This window comes from Carcharodon carcharias, chromosome 5 (assembly GCF_017639515.1).
Source record: "Carcharodon carcharias isolate sCarCar2 chromosome 5, sCarCar2.pri, whole genome shotgun sequence".
Taxonomy (NCBI): Eukaryota; Metazoa; Chordata; class Chondrichthyes; order Lamniformes; family Lamnidae; genus Carcharodon; species Carcharodon carcharias.
This window is the reverse complement of record NC_054471.1, coordinates 185,999,181-186,019,258: the sequence shown is the minus strand read 5'-3', so window position 1 is coordinate 186,019,258 and position 20,078 is coordinate 185,999,181. Positions and strand designations below refer to the sequence as shown.

Here is a 20,078-nt window from a genome sequence, read left to right as displayed (position 1 = left end):
TCCACTTGTGGTGCAGACTCAAACACAGATGGTGCCTGCATTCCTTTTTGTGGGACTGTCTCTTTTCTCAGGAGATGATCCACATGTTGTCTAATTATTTGGCCATTTACCGACACATTATAGGAGAGAGGTCCTGTCATGGCACTTACTTCGCCTAGTAGTCAATTGCGCCCATCTCCAAAGTTCTTCGTGAGAACTGTCTCCCACCATGAAATTTTGTTCATGATTATGGCAATCCTGTCTGGCCTTCTGGGCCTCTTGGCTTCACTCCACCCTCCCCTCTAAGTTCGGATAAGAGTTAGATGGATGTGGAGATGTCTATTCATTAGTAAGTCAGCAGGGGCAATACGAATGGTATGCGAACAGGAACCATGACAATCTGCTGCTGATGGAATCCTTGTCCAGCTTTTTCATCTCAGACTTAGAAGTTTGGATTGCTCGCTCAGCCAAAGCATTAGAGGCGGGGTGGTAAGGCAAGGTCTTGATATGAGATATTCCGTTGAGGGTTGTAAACCCGTGGAACTCCCCACTCGTTGTCTGACATGAGCATTTCTGGTAAATCGTGAACTGCAAAACTCTGTAACAAACGGTCTATGTTGGCAGCAGACGTGGGTGACTGGACTTCGTAGACATCCATCCATTTGGAGTGGGTGGCTATTAGTAAAAGGAACATTGTATCCAAGAAGGGCCCTGTGTAGTCAGCTTGGAGGTGCACCCATGGCCGCCCTGGCCATTCCCAGGGGTGCAATGGAGCTAAAGTGTGTAGCTTTTGTACCTGCTGGCATTGAAGACAACTTTTGACTAGAGTTTTGATGTCTGCATCCAACCTTGGCCACCACAAGTAGCTGCACGCGAGCATCTTCATCCTACTAAAGTCAAGGTGAGCGCTATGTAATTTGACCATTGCCTTTGCCCTCTCGGGGGGCACGATAACCCTTGCTCCCCAGAGCAATATGCTGTCCTGGCAGGTGAGCTCAAATCTGCGATTGAAATATGGTTCCATGTCATTAGGCTTTGGCCCGCCTGACCATCCATTCAAGACCTGCTCCCGAACATGAGATAAAAGTGGATCTCGGCTTGTCCACTCACAGGTTTGTTTGGCCTGGACAGGGGAATAATCCCAAAAATTTAGTACAAAGACAAGTTCCTGGGGAATTGGAACCTCCACGTTGTTATCGGGCAGGGGGAGGCAGCTCAGCATGTGCGATCTGGCTTCCCGATCGGTGAATAAAAGTGTATTCATAAGCAGCCAATAAGTGCCCTCCTCTGGATGTGAGCAGATGCGATGGGGATATTGCCTCCAAATAATCCCAGCAGAGGCTTTTGGTCAGATATAATGTGAAAATGGCAACCGTGGAGGTATTGTTGGAATTTCCGAACACCAAACACAACAGACAAGCCTACTTCTCAACTTGAAGATATTGTTGCTCTGCAGCACTTGGTGTGCAAGGTGTATGACCAATGAGTCATTCGGAGCCATCCTCCTGCCGACGTGAAAGTACAGCCCCTATTCCATAAGGGGATGCATTGCAAGTTAAAATAAATTCTTTCTTTGGGTCAAAGTGCAGCGGTAGGGCTGATGAACTTAACAATTGCTTTACCTTCAGAGATGCATCCTGGTGCGGAGCTTGCCAAATCCATTTATGGTTTTTCTTAAACAATGCATATAATGGAGCCATTGCAGTTGATAGGTTTGGGAGGAACCGGCCATTGTGGCTTATCATGTCTAAGAAGGCCTTTAGTTCTGTGGTGTTTCTCAGTGTAGGTGCCTTGCGAATAGCCTGGACCTTTTCTTCCACGGGACGCAGACCTTGCACGTCGACCTTATGGCCCAAGTAAACTCCCTCTTTGGATTGGGAAAGACATTTTTCTCGCTTCAAGTGCACCCCTGCTTGTGAGAAGCATTTCAGCACCTCCTCCAAATTAGCTAAGTATTCTTCGTCAATTCGTCCAGTGACTAAGACATCATCCAGATGAACAACGACCTGGGGCAGTCCCTGAAGCAGATTTTCAATGGTATGCTGGAAAATAGCACACGCCGATAAGACCCCAAAGAGGAGTCAAGTATATTTTTACAATCCTCAATGTGTATTGATGGTCACGACTTCCCTAGAGCCCTCTTCCAACAATACCTGCTGGTAGACGTGGCTCACGTCGAGTTTTAAATATGTGATGCCCCCTGCCATTTCGAATATAATTCGTCAATCTTCGGTATTGGGTGTCTTCAAGTTTGGCCACTCTGTTTAGAGTTAACTTATAGTCACCGCATAAACAAACACTTTGGTCTGGCTTCAGTACGGGTGCAATAGGTAACAATTTCTGCAAGTTTCTCATTCTGATTTGAAAAATCTCAGCCTGTTGAAATTTAATCTTTTCGAGCCAGTTGCGACAAATTAAACTGGGGCCCGCCCCAGCTACTACTATAAGGGGTTAATTTGCAGGCTGATCCCCATACTGCACCAGGACTTGAAATATCCCTTTCACTCTTATCTCTTCGCCAGTATATGCCTTTAATTTAGTGTACAATTCTTCCAAACTTAAAGGATAGACTCCTTTATTCAATTATCTGAACGTATGTTCTTCTATGACGGACATTGATGCCCCAGTATTGCCCTCCATCTTAATGGGCTGTTCATTGCCTCTAATGACTACCTGCATTGGCTCAGTTCTATCCAATTTCAGGTTGTGTAATGAATAAAGGTCATATTCTGCTTCCTCTGGTTCTTCAACAAGACAGAATTTGCGATTTTGACCTTTGTTTTTAAAATGCTGTCTCCGCCTACCTTGACAGTGCTGCATTCTGTGACCATTGCAGTGGCAGAAAAAGCATTCGATATTTCTGAACCGTCGATCGTCTGCAGGCTGCCTGGGTGCATTTCTCTCATTAATGTTGTGGGTTTTCACTGTAGTACCGTTGATCGTCAATGGTCTGTACATAGTGGGCGTTCCCCACCTTTCTGCCGAGTCTGGCATTTTCACGCCTTTTGTTTCCAGTCCTTCCCACCCTAGAAGATGGATGGCGCCATTTTGTCCATCTCTTATTGCCTCTAAGTCTCTAACTGCACCCTCCATGGTTGTTGCCAATGATAATGCCTTACTGAAGTCTAGATTAGTTTCAGATAGCAATCGCTTTTGAATAGCATCGTCCCCGATTCTGTAAATCAATCAGTCTCTCAACATGTCATTAATTGACGTTCCAAACTCACAATATTTCATTAATTCCTTAAAGTGGTTACATAACCAGCGATTGTCTCTCCTGGAAGCCTATTCCTCAAATTGAATTTAAAACGCTGCATAGTGACTAAGGGCTTTGGCTTCAGGTGGTATTTTACAATATTTACCAACTCGTCAAAAGTCTTCGCATCAGGGGTGTTGGATGACATTAGACTGCAGATCAGCCCATACGTATTGCTCCCACATGTGGACAAAAGAATCGCCCTCTTCTTGTCCTGCCACACAATGTTGTTAGTGGTAAAGAAGAACACTTGGCATTCGAAGTAATGAGACCAGCTACTGGAAACAGGGTCGAATGGTTCAAGATGCCCAAACTGCGGCATATTCGATGACTAAGGAGACGGCGTGAAAACAGCTTTCAAGGTACTGGCGAAATAACGTAGCTGGCTTACCGCGGCTTTCTTGATTGCCATCAATTAGTCCAGTTTATCCTCATGTCCAGTTTTGTTATTGGTTATAGGTTCGCTTTGTCCGATGAATGCTAGCTGCGCCCTTGATATTAACACATTAGTTGATGCTTGAAACAATATAGGCATAGAGACTGATTAACTGAACAAACACTGGTAGTTTATTGGAACTAAGAACAGAGCCCTAACACCATGTGTGCTCTTCAATCACCTCCAGCTCTGGACGTCCTGTTACCCAGGACGCCTGCGCTGTGTAGTGATTGGTCAATACAGTCACATGGTCAACTAACTACGTTCTCTTAAAGGCACAAAACACTCTACCACAAGTAGTTTATTAGCTAAAAACAAAAAAAACTGCGGATGTTGAAAATCCAAAACAAAAACAGAATTACCTGGAAAAACTCAGCAGGTCTGGCAGCATTGGCGGAGAAGAAAAGAGTTGACGTTTCGAGTCCTCATGACCCTTCCACAGAACTGTGAATGGAAGGGTCATGAGGACTCGAAACGTCAACTCTTTTCTTCTCCGCTGATGCTGCCAGACCTGCTGAGTTTTTCCAGGTAATTCTGTTTTTGTTTTAGTTTATTAGCTGCTTGCCAAAACTCTTGACTAATGCTGATGCGGTCTGTGCACACTCATGCTCTGAAAGTATCTTGCCAGGTCTGTCTATTGATATCCTTCAGCATACAACTGAGGCACACAGCTGGAAATACAGCAGCAACTTAATTTCTCTCATTTTAAATTAATATGCACACAATTGCTGCATTCGGGTATATGCAATTTATGCTACTAGTCAATTCACTAAGTAAAAGGAGCAGCAGGGCGTGGTGGGGTCAGACAGCGTGGAGGAGGGGGGTGGTGGTGCAATGAAGGCAGGCTTATGCAAAGTGCCACGGCAAGAAAATTTCTGCCTTTGCCCCTTTTAGATCTGCTGAAGAATCAGCTGAGTGGGGACAGAAAATCTAGACCAATAAGTTCCTATCTTCCTTTGTAGTGTCATGAGAGGGGAGGTGCTGGTAGTAAAGGTCAGTTGGTTTTCTACAGCAATGGAAGGGAAAGTCAAAGGACATGGTTCTGGTGCCTGCTGTTTCAGTAACAAATACTTCAGAGGAGGCCTGAAGGAGCCTCGCGCTCTGCCTCCTTGACTAGAAAGACATAAAGCAGGAATGATGAGGTAAAATAAATAACGTATAAAGTTGGGCTCGAAATACAAACACAAATAAAGTTACAATGTCAAAAATTACTTCATTTATTTGTGGTTTACACAAATTTTTATGGTTGATCCTCAATAAACATAATTTCTTTTTTTAGTAGCGATATGAAAGACAATAGCCCAAGTTCTACTGGGCATTATTTGAAGTATAGCTGCTCCAGGAGGAAATAAATCTTTATCAGCACTATTGCTGCAGTATTTTATTTTATTTTAGACAACTGTCAGTGCCTGTAACAAACACCAGACACAATTGCACAATGCTTCTTGCTACTGAAAATATCTTAATGGCTAATTTGGTCTTGACAAGTTTCTGGTCAGGTGAGATCTGATGAATGTGAATTTGATGAATACAGCAGAATGATTTCAAAGCATATTGTAATAGTTTCCCTTGCTGGTATTTGGCAGGGTTCTGGAAGAGTTCCATCTATGCTTTGCAACAAACCTACAATGCTCTTTTGATTGAAAATTAAATCTAACCTAATGAACTACAAGCTGACTGAACATCAACAATTATCCTATAAAAACAACCCTGATATAAAACAGATTTACTTACATAGGGGCTGTACGCAGATATAAAAATTAGAGCAATCACAAATATTTTTAAAGCTGTAACCAAGAAATCATTCTAGTAAATTATTTTCCAAGCCCTTTCTGGGAGATATATCTAAAATTTAGCTTATTTTTGCTTAAATAAGCTAGTTGTAGTTCAATTCTAAAACGTATCAGACTTACAAAAGTATGTAATGTGTCATACATTATGTCATTTAAAAAACATTTATATTTTACAGTATACACAGACTACCGCTCTGTTACATTTTTGCTAGATCTGTACATAGCCAGTCTATAAGCATTTGAGCCATCTCTACATTGGCATCCAAAACAAAAGCATGACGAATTCCTTTTTGGCAGAGATGAATGGTCCCGTCAGGAAAGCTTCTCTTCATACCTTCATAATACTTGACTGGGCACCAGTGATCATTATATCCATAGTAAAAGATAAGCTAAAATGGAGACACAATGGCAGATCTTCAGGAAAGATCTGAGTACCAATACTGTATTACATAAAATTTAATATAGAATTGTGAGATACTTAGAAACCATTTTAAGCCAAGATTTTCCAACATTAATGATAGGATATATACAGGAACGGAATGTGATTTTTAATCTGCTGGCATCACAAGATACAAGTAAACTGGTATCTTTTGAAAATCAGACTTTCCAAGTACAGTTTCTAAAAGCACCACATCTTATAGATCGGCATTTGGCACATCAATTTCTTCAATTTTACATTGGTGATTTGCAAATTGTTTTACTATGTTGGCTTTGAAGGTTATGAATGCAGTTTCAGTACTTTCATTATATATGAAGGTACTGGAAACTTCACATAAATAATTATAGAGAAAATTAAGCTGAAAAGAATGATTTACAGCATACTCTGGTTGAAATTGAGCTTGGAAAGTCTGTTCACTGAAGGCAACATTGAGTAGTTTGGTTTAAGAAATTCCGATTGGAAAATGTCTGAAGATTCCTCTAAATTTCCAAAAAAGCTTTGTTGAATATTTACTAGACCCTTTTTTTTTTTACAGAACTCAGGGGATCATAATCAACAGAAAAGTACAATTTGAAAACTGTAATTATGAAGAATTTAGGCAAGCTATGCTTGAGAAAACTTCCTATTTTTCACATGAAGTTCATGTTTCCAGTGAAGGGGCAAACTGTAGCTGGTTTACAAAATTGAATCTCCGCATTCAGCAATGAATAATCAAAGTAACTTTACATTTCAATTGTTAAATGATGTAGCTTCCAATTACTTTTTGACAGTATTCATAATAATGTACTATGACCATAAGCAGGAAAGAGGTTAACTGTTATTTACTATAGCTGTTACAGGAGCAAGTGACCAAATGTTCAGTGCTCACGACATGTCCAGATGGCTGGGTACCTGGTCAGGAAATGATTTAGAATGGTGTCAGAACACATAACTAAGCAAGACTTGCAATTACATCTCAGCGATGATATTATTTTTGGACACACATAGGACATTCTTGGAACCCGTGCCTATTTAAAAAGAGCTTCAGCTGATCTGCAATTTACTTTTAATCCATTAAACTGAATGTGGTACACGGGTGCTGTTACAGGCAGGATGCAATATAGATTTGCAGGATCTAGCATAAAGTTTGCATTTTTAGTTTAAATGAGATCAAATGACACATTTTAAAATTTGTCAAGTACAATTTCCCAAAAGGTTTGGTTTACAAAACTATATTTAAGAGGTTGAAATGTTATCTTAAACCAGTGTACAAAGGTGACAGTGACAGCCCAAAAGAATATATTTTTCCAGTTGCTAAACCAGTGGCACAGGAGAAGAATTGTTGCTGGGGGAAAGAGAAAATTTGGCCCAGATCCATGAGATTGGATTTACCAGATTTTGTGGGCCAAATGCAATCTTCCAGCAGTTTTTTAGGCTGGCATAAAGTTGTCTTGCCACAAAGGCAACATAGTTGTACTTGAATATAATAATGTATTAACATTAAACCAGGTGGACCAGGTGGTTGGAGGAAGTCAGAAACAAGCATTATCTGGCCGTGGTTAGACTGAGATTCAGCGCTGCAGCCACACAATGAATCATGCAGTTAATTTGCAGCCATCTAGGACAAAACATGTCCTTTGTGTATCCAATCAATTCAGATTTCGGAATCCCTGGAATATAGTAATGATGACAAGGGCATTGAAAGATACAGAAAATGCCAGCATAGAAGAATCAAAATTCCTAAATGAGATTATTTATGAAAATAGTTGCTTATTCACAACTGAGGTTTATTGACGAAAATAACCAAGCATACTTTACAATGGTAGCTGGTTCAGCTGAGAGCCCACTTGCTTAGAATAGGATTGGGCTTTGCCTACGAGGAATGAGCCTACAGGAGGTTTCATGAACAATGGAGCTCTTAAAGAGTCCAAGGCTTTTTAACCATTTTGCATCTCCTAAATTTTAGCGTTGGTTTAATTTCTTTGCTGTTCTTATGAATGAAAATATTCATTTTAAAAAGGTCTCTCTTTTAACAATGCACAATGTTTGAGTGGAATCAAAATGAGCAAAAGATAGTCTACTAATTTACTGGACAGCTGACTGAAACTGAAGAATTTGCAAGATTTCAGCAGAATAGGAAAAGCTGAAAGCAAGAGGAGCTCACGGAGCAAAAAAATGAAGAGTCCCCTGGTGTTTGCCAAGTCCAATTAAAAATAATGATGCTCACTGATTTCAAAACATCACAAATGCAGTGTTTCATGGCTGAAGTGATACAAGATGAAAGACTTTGCTTCCATGGGGGCCCTGATGTAACCTACATTAAAATTTTTACTATGGGCTTAAACTTAACATCGAAGGGGTTTGACTCGCAGCAGGGCAGAGGTTGGGTTTTGCCAGCTCTTCATTGGCATCTAGAAGATCAAAGCAAAAGTGAAAGATAGTACCAGTTGTGAGCTGGTGGGAATCCTTCAATATCCGTCCACCCTTTATTAGCTCCATGTCTAGAAGCTGGAATGTTCTTTCCACATAAAGGGTGGAATTTTCCCTTCATGAAACTAAGTGCAGTGGCAGGAGATTTCGGCAGCTCCCACCCTGCTGTCCGGAAAAGACGGGAACTTGCGCCCGATTCTGTGCTTGGAGGGTCATTAAATATGCAAAGGCACGTATTGGTCCGAATCACCTGGCGGGAGCTGGTTCGTCCATCCACTGTCGGCTGGCAGCTTCGAAGGTTCGGGCACCATATTTAAAGGTCAGTCCAACACAAAATCTCACTCTCTCCAGCCCACCAGAGATGTCTGGCAGGCAGGCGAAGAAGGCCGAGAGCCTGAAGAAGGCGGCAGCACCCCGCTTCACCCACCAGGCCCTCCAGGCCTTGAACAGAGGGGTGCAGGAGCACAGGCAAGTGCTCTATCCCAGGCATGGCTGCAGGGAAGCTCAGCAACCTCACTTCTGCCTGGGAGGCTGTTGCAGAGCAGGTCAGAGCTGGTGGCAACCGTGCCCGAAATGCTAGCCAGTGCAGGAAGAGGGTGAATGATCTCATCCGCTCTGCCAGGGTAAGTCATCCTTCAACTCCCTCCAGTATCAAACTCTCATCATGGCACCAAGCATTCAAATGGCTACTCACTTCAGGGATCTCACACAACCATTAGCGGGGGACACATATCAACATTCATTCTCTCACCGAGACTTTCATATCAACCACCAACCATCTATCATGTTGCTCACACTCTATCCTCTGGCCCTTCTGGGGAGCGCTCACAGCTCCATCACCTCATCAAATCCTGACACTCACAGTGAGTCACGTGCAGTCTTATCTAGCTCATGCTCATTAACTGAAACTCTAGTTTCTATTTTCTAGGCACCAGCTGACCAAGGCCACCAAGCCAGTCCAGCATCAGTGCAAGGCCCCAGACTTCATCCGAAGAGAAAGATCTGGTAGAACCATCATGGCACCCACACACACCCTCCACCAGCTCAGAGAGACACACGTTAGTGGGGCACAGCTGTAGATTAGGCTTGGGCTCACTTTCTGGGGAACACCTCACTGACACGCCCCCGCAGCAATCAGAGACAGGGACAGCCCAAGCCTCCGGCACTCAGAGGGTTGCTGGAGACCAGCAACCCGCTCAGTCCGATTCAGGTGATGAGCCTCTGGAAGCAGCGGCCAAATCAATGCTGGCGATGCAATGACAGGTGGTGGAACATCAGGCAGAGATTCGGCCGTCACTCAGCAGACTAGAGTGAGTGGTGGAGGAGTCCGTCCGTGTTCTGTCTGATGTCGTGGCTCTGACGTGCGAACATGGGAAGGCTGGCAACCACTATGGAGACCTGGGTCCAGCAGGTCTTGCCGGATTTGCACTCGGTCCTGCACTCCATCGCCACGCACCCTGGTGGGCACCATTACGATGCAGGTTTTTTTTAGTTCATTCATGGGACGTGGGCTTCGCTGGCTGAGCCAGCATTTATTGCCCACCCCTAGTTGCCCTTGAGAAGATGGTGGTGAACTGTCTTTTTAAACCGCTGCAGTCCATGTGGTGTAGGTACACGCACAGTGCTGTTAGGAAGGGAGCTCCAGGATTTTGGCCCAGCGACAGTGAAGGAACGGTGATATATTTCCAAGTCAGGATGGTGAGTGACTTGGAGGGGAACTTCCAGGTGGTGGTGTTCCCATCTATCTGTTGCCCTTGTCCTTCTAGATAGCAGTGGTCATGGGTTTGAAAGGTGCTGTCTAAGGAGCCTTGGTGAATTCCTGCAGAGCATCTTGTAGATGGTACACACTGCGGCTACTGTGCTTCGGTGGTGGAGGGAGTGAATGTTTGTGGACATCTGCTGCGGATGTCGGGGCTGCATTCAGGTGTGGTGGTAGAGTTAGGAAAGTCAAGATAAATTGATGTCACTTTTGGGTCACAGGTGTGCTATACATGTAAACACATTGCACTTTGTGAATACATTTGATGGTTATGTGAATGTCCTTGTCAACTGAAGGCATTATGCTTTTGTACTTTGGAATCCTCCTAATTTGAGGTTTAGCCTTGCTCCCACTTGGTGATACTGTCCCACTGTTAGATTCACATTCCTGCGATGTCAACGTCAGTTGAACTAGTCTCCGCACCGTTGTGTGATGTCAGGGAGATGTGTTTAAATATTTATTTGAAGTGTGTGATGTAAGCGTTTCTAACCCTTCTTCCTCAAGGAACACCATTGATTGAGGGCAGCTCATCATCATTGATATTCTAGTGGTGGTGGTAGAAGAAAAGACATGCACAGGAGGAGGAGATCCCTAGGCATGTCCACATCTCAGTCACAGCAGTGACTGCATCATTAGATGGTGGTGAAGGCATTAAGTCTTCTCTCGCATCGTTCTTGTTCCTTAAGTGGGCTCTCCACTTCCTAGAGTGAGCTCACTCACAGGGCCCCATGGACCAACGCAAAGTTCATGGCCTGGTGATTAATGAGGCCAATCATGAACGCACAAGTGTGAATGCAGGACTCATTCTTGCTGCAACACGCTGGATACCCCATGATTTCAAAGAATATGATATTGAGGGCTAGGAGAGATATGGCCATATTCCCTCACTTAACTTTACTCTTACTGGAACCTGTCAGCAATTAGCCTATCACAGGTACATCACCCACGCCTTCCTTCTTCCATGGCGTGATCGAGCTCATAGGCCTTGGCAGCCTCCTGAGGTTCCTGGGCCTCCAGATCTTCATCCTCCGATAAGCTCTCATCCTCCTCCAGCTCATCCTTTGGCGGCGGTTCACCTCTTTGCATTGCCAGATTGTGAAGGACGCAGCACACTGCGATGGTGTGGGCAACCCATTGGGAGTGTATTGTATTAAGCTGCCTGAGTGGTCCAAGCATCAGAAGCACATCTTCAGGACCCTATGGTCTGCTCTAGAAGACACCATGTAACCTGTGAGCAGCATTGTACCTCTTCAAGAAATGACTCGGAGGGTGACACACCAGTGTCATCAGCCAGTGCTTCAGTGGGTTCCCCTAATCCCCAAGTAGCCATTGCTGCAGACGTAATGGCTCCTCAAAAACATTAGGCACCAAGGAGTGACTCAGGATGTAGGAGTCATGGCAACTCCCAGAGTACCGTGCACAAACATGCAGTATGTGCTTCCGGCGATCACACACCAGTTGTACATTGATGGAATGGTAGCCCTTGCAGTTTATAAACATTAGGGGCTGCTGCCATGGAGCCCGTATAGCCATATGGGTGCAGCCTATTGCATCCTGCATTCTTGGAAAGCCGGAGATGGCGGCAAAGCCAGTGAATCTTGCAGCCTGGCTATCTTCATCCAGAGCAAATCTGACATAATTATGGGCCTTCCTGTACAGGGCATCTGTGAGCTCCTTTATGGATCGATGTGTTGCGGATTGATGGATGCTGCACAGGTCCCTTGTTGATCCTTGGAAAGGATCAGAGGCCAAGAAATTGAGTGCAGCGGTCACCTTCAAAGCCACTGGCAGGGGGTACTCTCCAACTCCACGTGGCATCAATTCTTCACAAAGAAGGTGGCATATGTGCTGTATTAGAGCTCAGGACAAACGCAGACGTGCACGGCATTGCCTCTAACTCATTTGTAAATTGGTGACTCTTCTATGATAAACTCTAGGTCTGACAAATCACCCCTGTTGTCTGAGTCTCTCCTCCTGACCCTCCTATTCATGCTGTGGCTGCGCTGGGCCATGTCCCTCCTGCTGGAGCTGCATGTGGAGTTACCTCTCCCTCCTTCGCCTCCTCCATCGCATTAGGACCCTGACCAAAGCAGCATTGAGCCTTGGGTCCATTCCTGTCTTTGCCTTCTCTCTGAAATGAAACATTGAAGACATTAATGCTTCAAGGGGCAAGAAAGTGAAGCTCAGAAGATGACAAGTTTGGAAATTGCAAGGGTCCATAGTTTTCCTGCCTGACTTGAATGGTGGCTGATGCCTCCTTGTCCCTGAGACACTAGTACACGCATCAAGGTGACCAACTTGGCATTGCAGACATGTAACAGCCTGAGCCCTGTGTGGGATGCTAAAGTTTTGGTGAGATGAGTCACCCAAGGTCAATGAGTGGATGTCCTTTGGCCTATTAGGAGTGTCAATTCTGGTGAACACATGACAGGCCTTCATTGGTGGAATGCCATACATGATCCAGCTATGCCTCCTTCGCTATTGGCTGCATTCCCAAATTCTACATTCCAATGTGTTACTCTTGAGATGCAGCGACTGTGATGTGAAGCCACTGAGTTCTGAACAGACCTTTAACATAATGACAAATCACTCCTGTTGTCTGGTCTCTCGTCCTGACCCTCCTGTTCATGCTGTGGCTTCGCTGGGCCATGTCCCTCCTGCTGGAGCTGCATGTGGAGTTACCTCTCCCTCCTTCACCTCCTCCAGTGCTAATGATGCCTTTGGCTTTTAGTGGCTTTCATCGCAAGGAGGTCTTCTTCCTTTCCTTCTAAGCAGACACCTGCTCACTCTGGTGGCAACAAGAGGTTAGAAGGTGACCTTAGAAAGGCTCCCCTCATGCTTGCCCTTCCCCCTCACTGCCATTCCACAGCCTGCCCTCCCTGTTGACCCTCTTGTGTCCATCAACTCTGCAGGATCGGAACGCCCTCCAATGGACTTTATTAAATATAAAAACCCCAAAGATCTCATTTCATAGACATAAACACTGTAAAACAAAATAGGCCAAGCTTCAACACAGAGGCAGGCAGTGCCGCAAGGGGTTAATCTTCAAATATGTCAATATCAAAACCAAATTGATACTGTGTAAACAAACTGGGACATCATCATCTCAAAGACACAAAGCAGGTGCCATCAGACAATCCAATTAAAGAAACTTGGGAGACCATCACAGCAAATGGCCATAGGCAACAGCCATCACACAAACAAACATCGACAACAGCTAAGGAGAAATGAATCTTATCACATGCACATTAACTTGAGATCCAGAGACATCATCCCGGGGTGGGGTCCATCGTTTCAGTCGTGGAAACAACATCGCGATGAATGGGTTGTCTGAACCAAGGCAGGAACCAGACTAAAGAGGTTAAGGGGTGCTAAGCACTGACCATCTAAACAGAATGTGTTTGAGGAAAAGTACTTTGACACTATAAACAAGATTGGTAATAAAAAGGCCAAGGCCGTGGGGTCTGACACTGCAGTCATCAAGGAGAATCAGGAATGGTCAACCTGAGCTGTACGTAGACCCTTGGTACGCAAACACCAAGTGTCACTACATGCTGAGGTTCTACCTGTCCCTGGTGTTGCAAAGGATGGGTCTGGCCATGCTGCTGCGGAATGCTCCAAGTAGTTGGACTGTGCCGTACCATCTGGCTCTCGTGGAAAAATTTATGCAGAGAAACACCTTTGACCATAAGTCAGGCAGTGATTGGCACGTAACGCCCTAGAGGAAAAGGAGATGGTGGATTCTGTCGGATGGTTCCCTGAGCAGACTGTCAAAGTCATTTGGCAGAATGCTTCATCGCCAGAACTTTCCAACCAAGATGTAGCTTGGGCTGGTGGTGAGAAAAGCCCTCCCTGTCAGATCCTTCCTACATGCCAGGCTGCCCTCGAGGTGGCTGTGGTGGGGATGAGACTGTTGTTCACCGCCTTGGGGAATGTGCCTTTGCAAAGAGCTCTGAAGAGAGATGCAGTGGTTTTTGTCGAGGTTCATCCCGAGCAGTTCTGTGACACAAGACTCTGTGCTCTACGGGCTTTTCCCAGGGACATACATTGAGACAAACATCAACTGCAGCTGGAGGATCATCAACTCGGTGACTGGCGCTCTTTGGTCTGCCCAAATCTTGTTGCAAAGAGTTGTCCCCAACTGAGTGTTGCAGACTGGCACATTCGAAGGTCCAGGACTACGTGCTGAGGGATGCACTAAAGCTTGGGGCAGCCACCGCAAAGGCGCAGTGGGGAAAAGTCGTTGTCTGGGACCTTTTTGCCATAGTGCACCGAGGGACTGGGTATAGAGCCCTTGGGCTGTATGACTCACATTGAATTTTTGCAGTGAATACTACACGTATCACAATTGTATTGAAGCACCTCAGAGTGCAACATGATCTATGTAGATAACTTGAATACCATTGCACTGCCTGACTGACTGTGACCATGCTGAAATGTCTGTAATGTTCATTGATTGTATTGAAGCACCTCATGTTCTACGTGGAAAACTGGAATATGATTGCACTTTTTGTGATGGCCATTTTGAAATTTTTTTTTCATATTTGTTCATGGGATGTGGGCATCGCTGGCTAGGCCAGCATTTATTGGCCGTCCCTTATTGCCCTTGTTCAGAGGGCATTTTTAAGAGTCAACCGCATTGCGTGGGTCTGGAGTCATATGTAGGCCAGACCAGATAAGTGCAGCAGATTTCCTTCCCTAAAGGACATTAGTGAACCAGATGGGTTTTTACAACAATCGGCAATGGTTTCATGGTCATCAGCAGACTTTTTAAAATTGGATTCAAATTTCACCATCTGCCGTGGTGGGATTTGAACCTGGATCCCCAGAGCATTGCCCTGGGTCTCTGGAATACTAGTCAGTGGTAATGAGCATTCATGTGATGTTAATGAATGCAAATGGCGTCCACGCCACTAGCCGGCGAGATAACCGACCCGCCATAAACCCACCATCGGGAGAAGTGCAAGCTGTTTTTACGACAGTGGATTTGTGACTTTTTGCCGGCTGCTGGATTCTCCCTTGCCACCCGCCACGAAACCTGTGCCACGTGGGATGGGAAAATTCTGCCCAAAGAGTCAAAGATTTCAGAGTAGGTACCCCCCTATTTCTCATGATTGGCATGTGCTGACATCTGTATGTGTGATCTTTTTCTGCCAGCAGACAGCAAAGAGACAGACGCTGGAGTCATGTCTGAGATTTGTGTCACCAACGGCTGCATCGTTTGGACATGTGGCACCCAGAGTGCTTAGTTTTGTAGCTTTCCACATTTAATGATTGACTCACAAGCCAAAAACATAATTTAGAAAGTAAATGAACAGTTGCTAAAACGTGGTGCATTCTCTCTCTCTCGCTGATGCGCCAAATTTAATTAAGTGCTGCTAAGAAGCTTTATAAGATCATAAATTTCATAAAGTGTCAGCAACCTTCACAAATTTGTGGAAGGTGTACATTTCTACCTGAACTGCTCCTTGAGATAGCAATTGCTCTTTCAGTAAAGTTCAGCTAGGCTTAATCTGGCAGTGCTATTCACCAGAAAATATCATTGCCCTTTAGAATGGAGAACCATTCTGCACTGGAACACCAGCACACCAGCAATGCTGCATCCTGGTATAGAGTCTCATAGGACAATGGATTAAAAGGTAGTCAGTTGTCATTGTGATAACACTAGGCAACCCACCCATTGAACTTGCTTGCTGATTTTCTATGGCATCATATACTGCAATATGAAAATGAACAACCTTCGTATTAGAGTACAAGGCAAATCAAAAGTGCAGCAGGCACACACAACTACATTATCAGTCTCCACCTCATTGAGCAGAAGTGAAGGATGGAAAGATCTAAAAACATAAATGTCAGATACTAGATTCTAAATACAAAAGAAAAGGAACACAGGGTAAAAAGATCTGGAACATCTGCAGGGGTTCTTTTCTGGGAGTTTGATGGAAATGATAGAGAAGTGGTACATACAACTAATAATGGCTGTGAATCAATAGGCCCAATGACCTCGTTCTGTGCTGTAAATTACTCTGTGTATTTGAAATGCATCAATAACACTTTTCTGGAATTTTTGCTGCAGCTGTACTGGGGAAATTCAATAAAACCTCCGCCCTGTTATCATTAAAACAACACAATGGGCGGAATCGTCCCAGATTTGCACTAAGTGAGGTAGTGGGCAGGAGAAAGAACATTTTACCTGCCGGCCGCAATGGCGGCTTTTCACACCGTTTCATCCCAGTCCCACTGCATTAATAATGCATTCTTGGGAAACATGCCGTTTTGATGGCGGGCGGGCTCTCATTCGCCCACCACACCATTACCTCACTGCTTCATCATGCTGGGTGCCATACTTAAAGTGCAGCTAAAAGCACACCTCTCAGTACATCCAGCCCAGGACTGCTGCACGGAAGACATGGCCCAGAAAGGAAAGAAGGCCGCAGCCCCAAAGTTTAATAACGAGTCCCTCAAGCACCTTTTGGACACAGTGGAGGCCTGCCGGGGGATGTCCTCTAACCCCACTCTGTCCGCATGATGGGCAGCAACATCACCAATCCAGTATGGGACGTGGTGGCAGTGGTGGTCAGTGCCAATGCCCTGCAAAAGACGACAGTCACCCAGTGCTGAAAATGGATGAATGATCTCCTTTGTTCCGCCAGGTTAAGTCACTCTTCTCATCACTCTCAACTCACACACTCACAAACCCATCACACATCCACAGGGATCTCATTCACTGCCAGTTAAAAGGATTCACTCTCTCACACACACCTTCAGTGTCCTTATCCCATCCATGGGACCACTCACCACCCACACGTGCCAGGCGTACTTATCACCTGGCCTTGCTGACATCCTGCTTACACTCTTTCCATCTCTATTTGTGCAGGACAAGCTGGCACACAACAAGAGGGAGAGGTCACAGACAGATGGAAGAACGCCTGAAATCAAGGTTCTCATGGAGTTTGAAAACAGAGCCATCCAGCTGGCCGGCAAGGATCTGGACCATTCCTGAGCTGATGGGGAGGTTGGTGGTGCTCTACCAAGTGAGGATCCAGCAGTACAACATCCATCAGACAACCATGCTATAAGTGATGTGTCCTGTTCCACAGCCCTCTGCCATGTACTAAATTTCTCTCCTTGCATCCACAGGCACAAGTGGGAAACCGCTAAGGGAGTCCATGATCCAATGCCTCCATAAGCCCTGAAGAAACCGCTGAAGAGGAATCTGAAGGCACCTTCATTGAAGGTCTCACACAGTGCTCACTTATACCTGGCACCAGCACAGGGACACATACCTTGGTAGGACCTTGCTTTAGAGTAGCCTTGGGATCACAATCTAGTGATTCGCATACACACTATTGGAGAGCAACTATGGTGCTAGCGATGGAGTTCAGCCAACGGAGCAGAGCAGGACTTTTATCTTAGACAAAGGTCCCCATGGCGGCTGCCATGTGACCAGTGTTGACCTCAGTGTGTTGGCATACCAGTGCAGAGGTAGCTCGCAATACTCTCCTACTGGTTACTACAGATTGTGTGATCTTCTCTACCTTCTCTTTAAGGTACATTACACACTAAATTAAACCATAATTACTACATTCCTCCCCCTTTAACTCAGCTATACATATATTTACAAGTACATATGGGTAAAGAATTTACAAGTTCAGTCTTTCAGGTGGTTTCCTGGTACGTGTGGAATGTCACAGCTCCATATCGTCAGATTCTTTGTCAGGAACCTCCTTTTCCAGAGTTGTCTGAACATCAGATGCTTCAGTGGGCACTTGCAGTCCTGTATCCTCAACTCTTACAGGAACATCAGACATGTCAGTCCTGGGTTGAGTATCCGCAACAGGAAACGCAGACCCAGTCATGATCACTGGAGGAACCAAATCTTGATTTGATGATTCATCTCTCTTTTCCTTAAATGGTCCACATGTTTACAGATGATCTGGCCTTCCACCCCCACGTGGTAAGACAGAGGTCCAGTCACCGCACTCATTTCACCCGGGAACCACTTTAGTCTTTCCCCGAAGTTTTTCATGTATATCAGCTCTCCCACAGTAAATTTCCTCTCGGGACTATGCCAGTCATGTCTAGTTTTCTGGCTTCCTGACTCCTTTCCACCTTCCCCTCTAAATTCAGCATTATTAAGCTCAATCTCGTCCTGAGATGACGTTTCAACAATAACTCTGCAGGTGTGACACCTGTTGTTGTATAGGGTAGTCCTGTAACAAAAAAGAAAGCATGCTAGCTTGGTTGCCAAGGAATCGCTAGTTAGCTTTATCATACCTGCCTTGAATGTTTGAACTGCTGTTTTGGCCAGTCTGTTTGAGGAAGGGTGGTATGGTGCAGTTTTCACATGAGTGGTACTGTTGAGGCTGTTAAACCATTGAAACTCAGCACTCGAAAATGCCATGCCTTGATCGGAAGCAATGACTTCTGGTAGTCCGTGAATGGCAAAACTCTGACGTAGTTTCTCAATTGTAGCGGCAACATTGGTGACTTTACCTCATCGACAATGAGCAGCAACCTTGTTCCCAGGAAAGGTCCAACGTAGTCAATGTGTAATTGTACCCAGGGTCTACCTGGCTACTCCCATGGTTGTAATAGAGCTGTCGCTGGCAACTTTTGCAGTTGCTGACATTGCACACAGTGCTTTATCAAACTTTCTATTTCGCCATCCACCCCAGGTCACCAGATTTGGCCATGCAGATTTCACCAGAATGTAAGAGAATTTGGCAAGTGTGGGAATGTGGTGAAGCTGGAGTTAAGTTGTCAGGTGGCCGAGCTATATTATTAATGATAAAGTTGATCAGCAGACAGTTCTTAATAAACTTAAGTTTATTTACAATATACTCAGCAGCAACTACATGTGTGCTTTCAACTTCATCTCAATCTCTACACAGACTGCTGAGGTAGCCTCCGCTACTCTCCTATTGGTTACTACAGATCATGTGATCTTGCCTAACAAGTATTATTCTTAAAGGTACATTACACACTAAGTAAAACCATAATTACTACAGGGTATGAGGTGCTTCTTGATATGTATATAAAAATCCAAAAAGGGCTAAATTAGAATGTGAGCTAAATTACAGTAAAGACCTAAAGTTTATAATTAAATTTAATAAATTAAACAAGTCTAATACCTTGATTAAAAAGTATAAATAGAAAATTGAGTGACATTTCGAAACTTAAAATTCTAATTAGTTAAATAATATACAATAAAGTTGATAGGGCAGCTGATGTGTTGCAGCTGCAGCATATGGGCGCTGGTGGACATTATTGTGATACAAAAGAACCACATCCATAGTAAGTGTCAGCAGCTTGAGGAACTTTGACTCAGTTTTGATGAGTTTAGTCCACCGCGATGCATCAGAGGGAGAAAATTACCCGGACAGTTTATTCCAGAAGGCAATCACAGACCTGTGGTTATGTACTTTATATTTGGTCTGTAATAAGGGAAGGTGGGTATGTCGATGTGTAAAGCAGGTAAGAGCTTCCAGGAGGTAGCAACAGAGGAGGCTCGGCCCTTGCATTTGTCCGACAGGTACAAGGTTTTTGCAGCCTCTGTGGATAAGATCAGAGACTGTAAGATGGATGCATTTTCAAGAAATAAAAGCAGAAAATGTTGGAAATATTCAGCAGGTCAGGCAGCATCTGTGGGAAGAGAACAGAGTTAACATTTCAGGTCAATGACCTTTCACCAGAATTGGGAAAAGTTAGAAATGTAATAGGTTTTGAACAAGGTGTGGGTGGGAGTAGGTGTGCTGCTGTCAGAAAGCAAAAATAAGAGAAAAGAAGGGAAAAACCTAAAACATGCAAAGGAAAGGAAACAAAATGTGGTTACAGTCTGAAATTGTTGAACTCGATGTGAAGTCCAGAAGGTTGTAAAGTGCCTAATTGAAAGATGAGGTGTTGTTCCTCCAGCTTGCATTGAGCTTCACTGGAACAGTGCAGCAGACCAAGGATAGAGATGTTAGCATGAGAGCAAAGTAGAGAATTAAAATGGTAGGTCATCG

The 20,078-nt window shown here is 44.6% G+C and overlaps 1 protein-coding gene across 1 annotated transcript in view; it reads right to left on the bottom strand.

Moving 5' to 3' along the window:
• Nucleotides 1-4,867: 4,867 nt before the first annotated feature.
• The window catches only part of ldah (lipid droplet associated hydrolase), a 380,424-nt gene continuing 365,213 nt past the window's right edge, over nt 4,868-20,078 (bottom strand). The window contains exon 7 of the mRNA XM_041188040.1: nt 4,868-5,853. Within this exon, the coding sequence (XP_041043974.1) occupies nt 5,662-5,853 (192 nt within the window). The 3' untranslated portion in view covers nt 4,868-5,661. The remainder of the gene's footprint in view (nt 5,854-20,078) is intronic.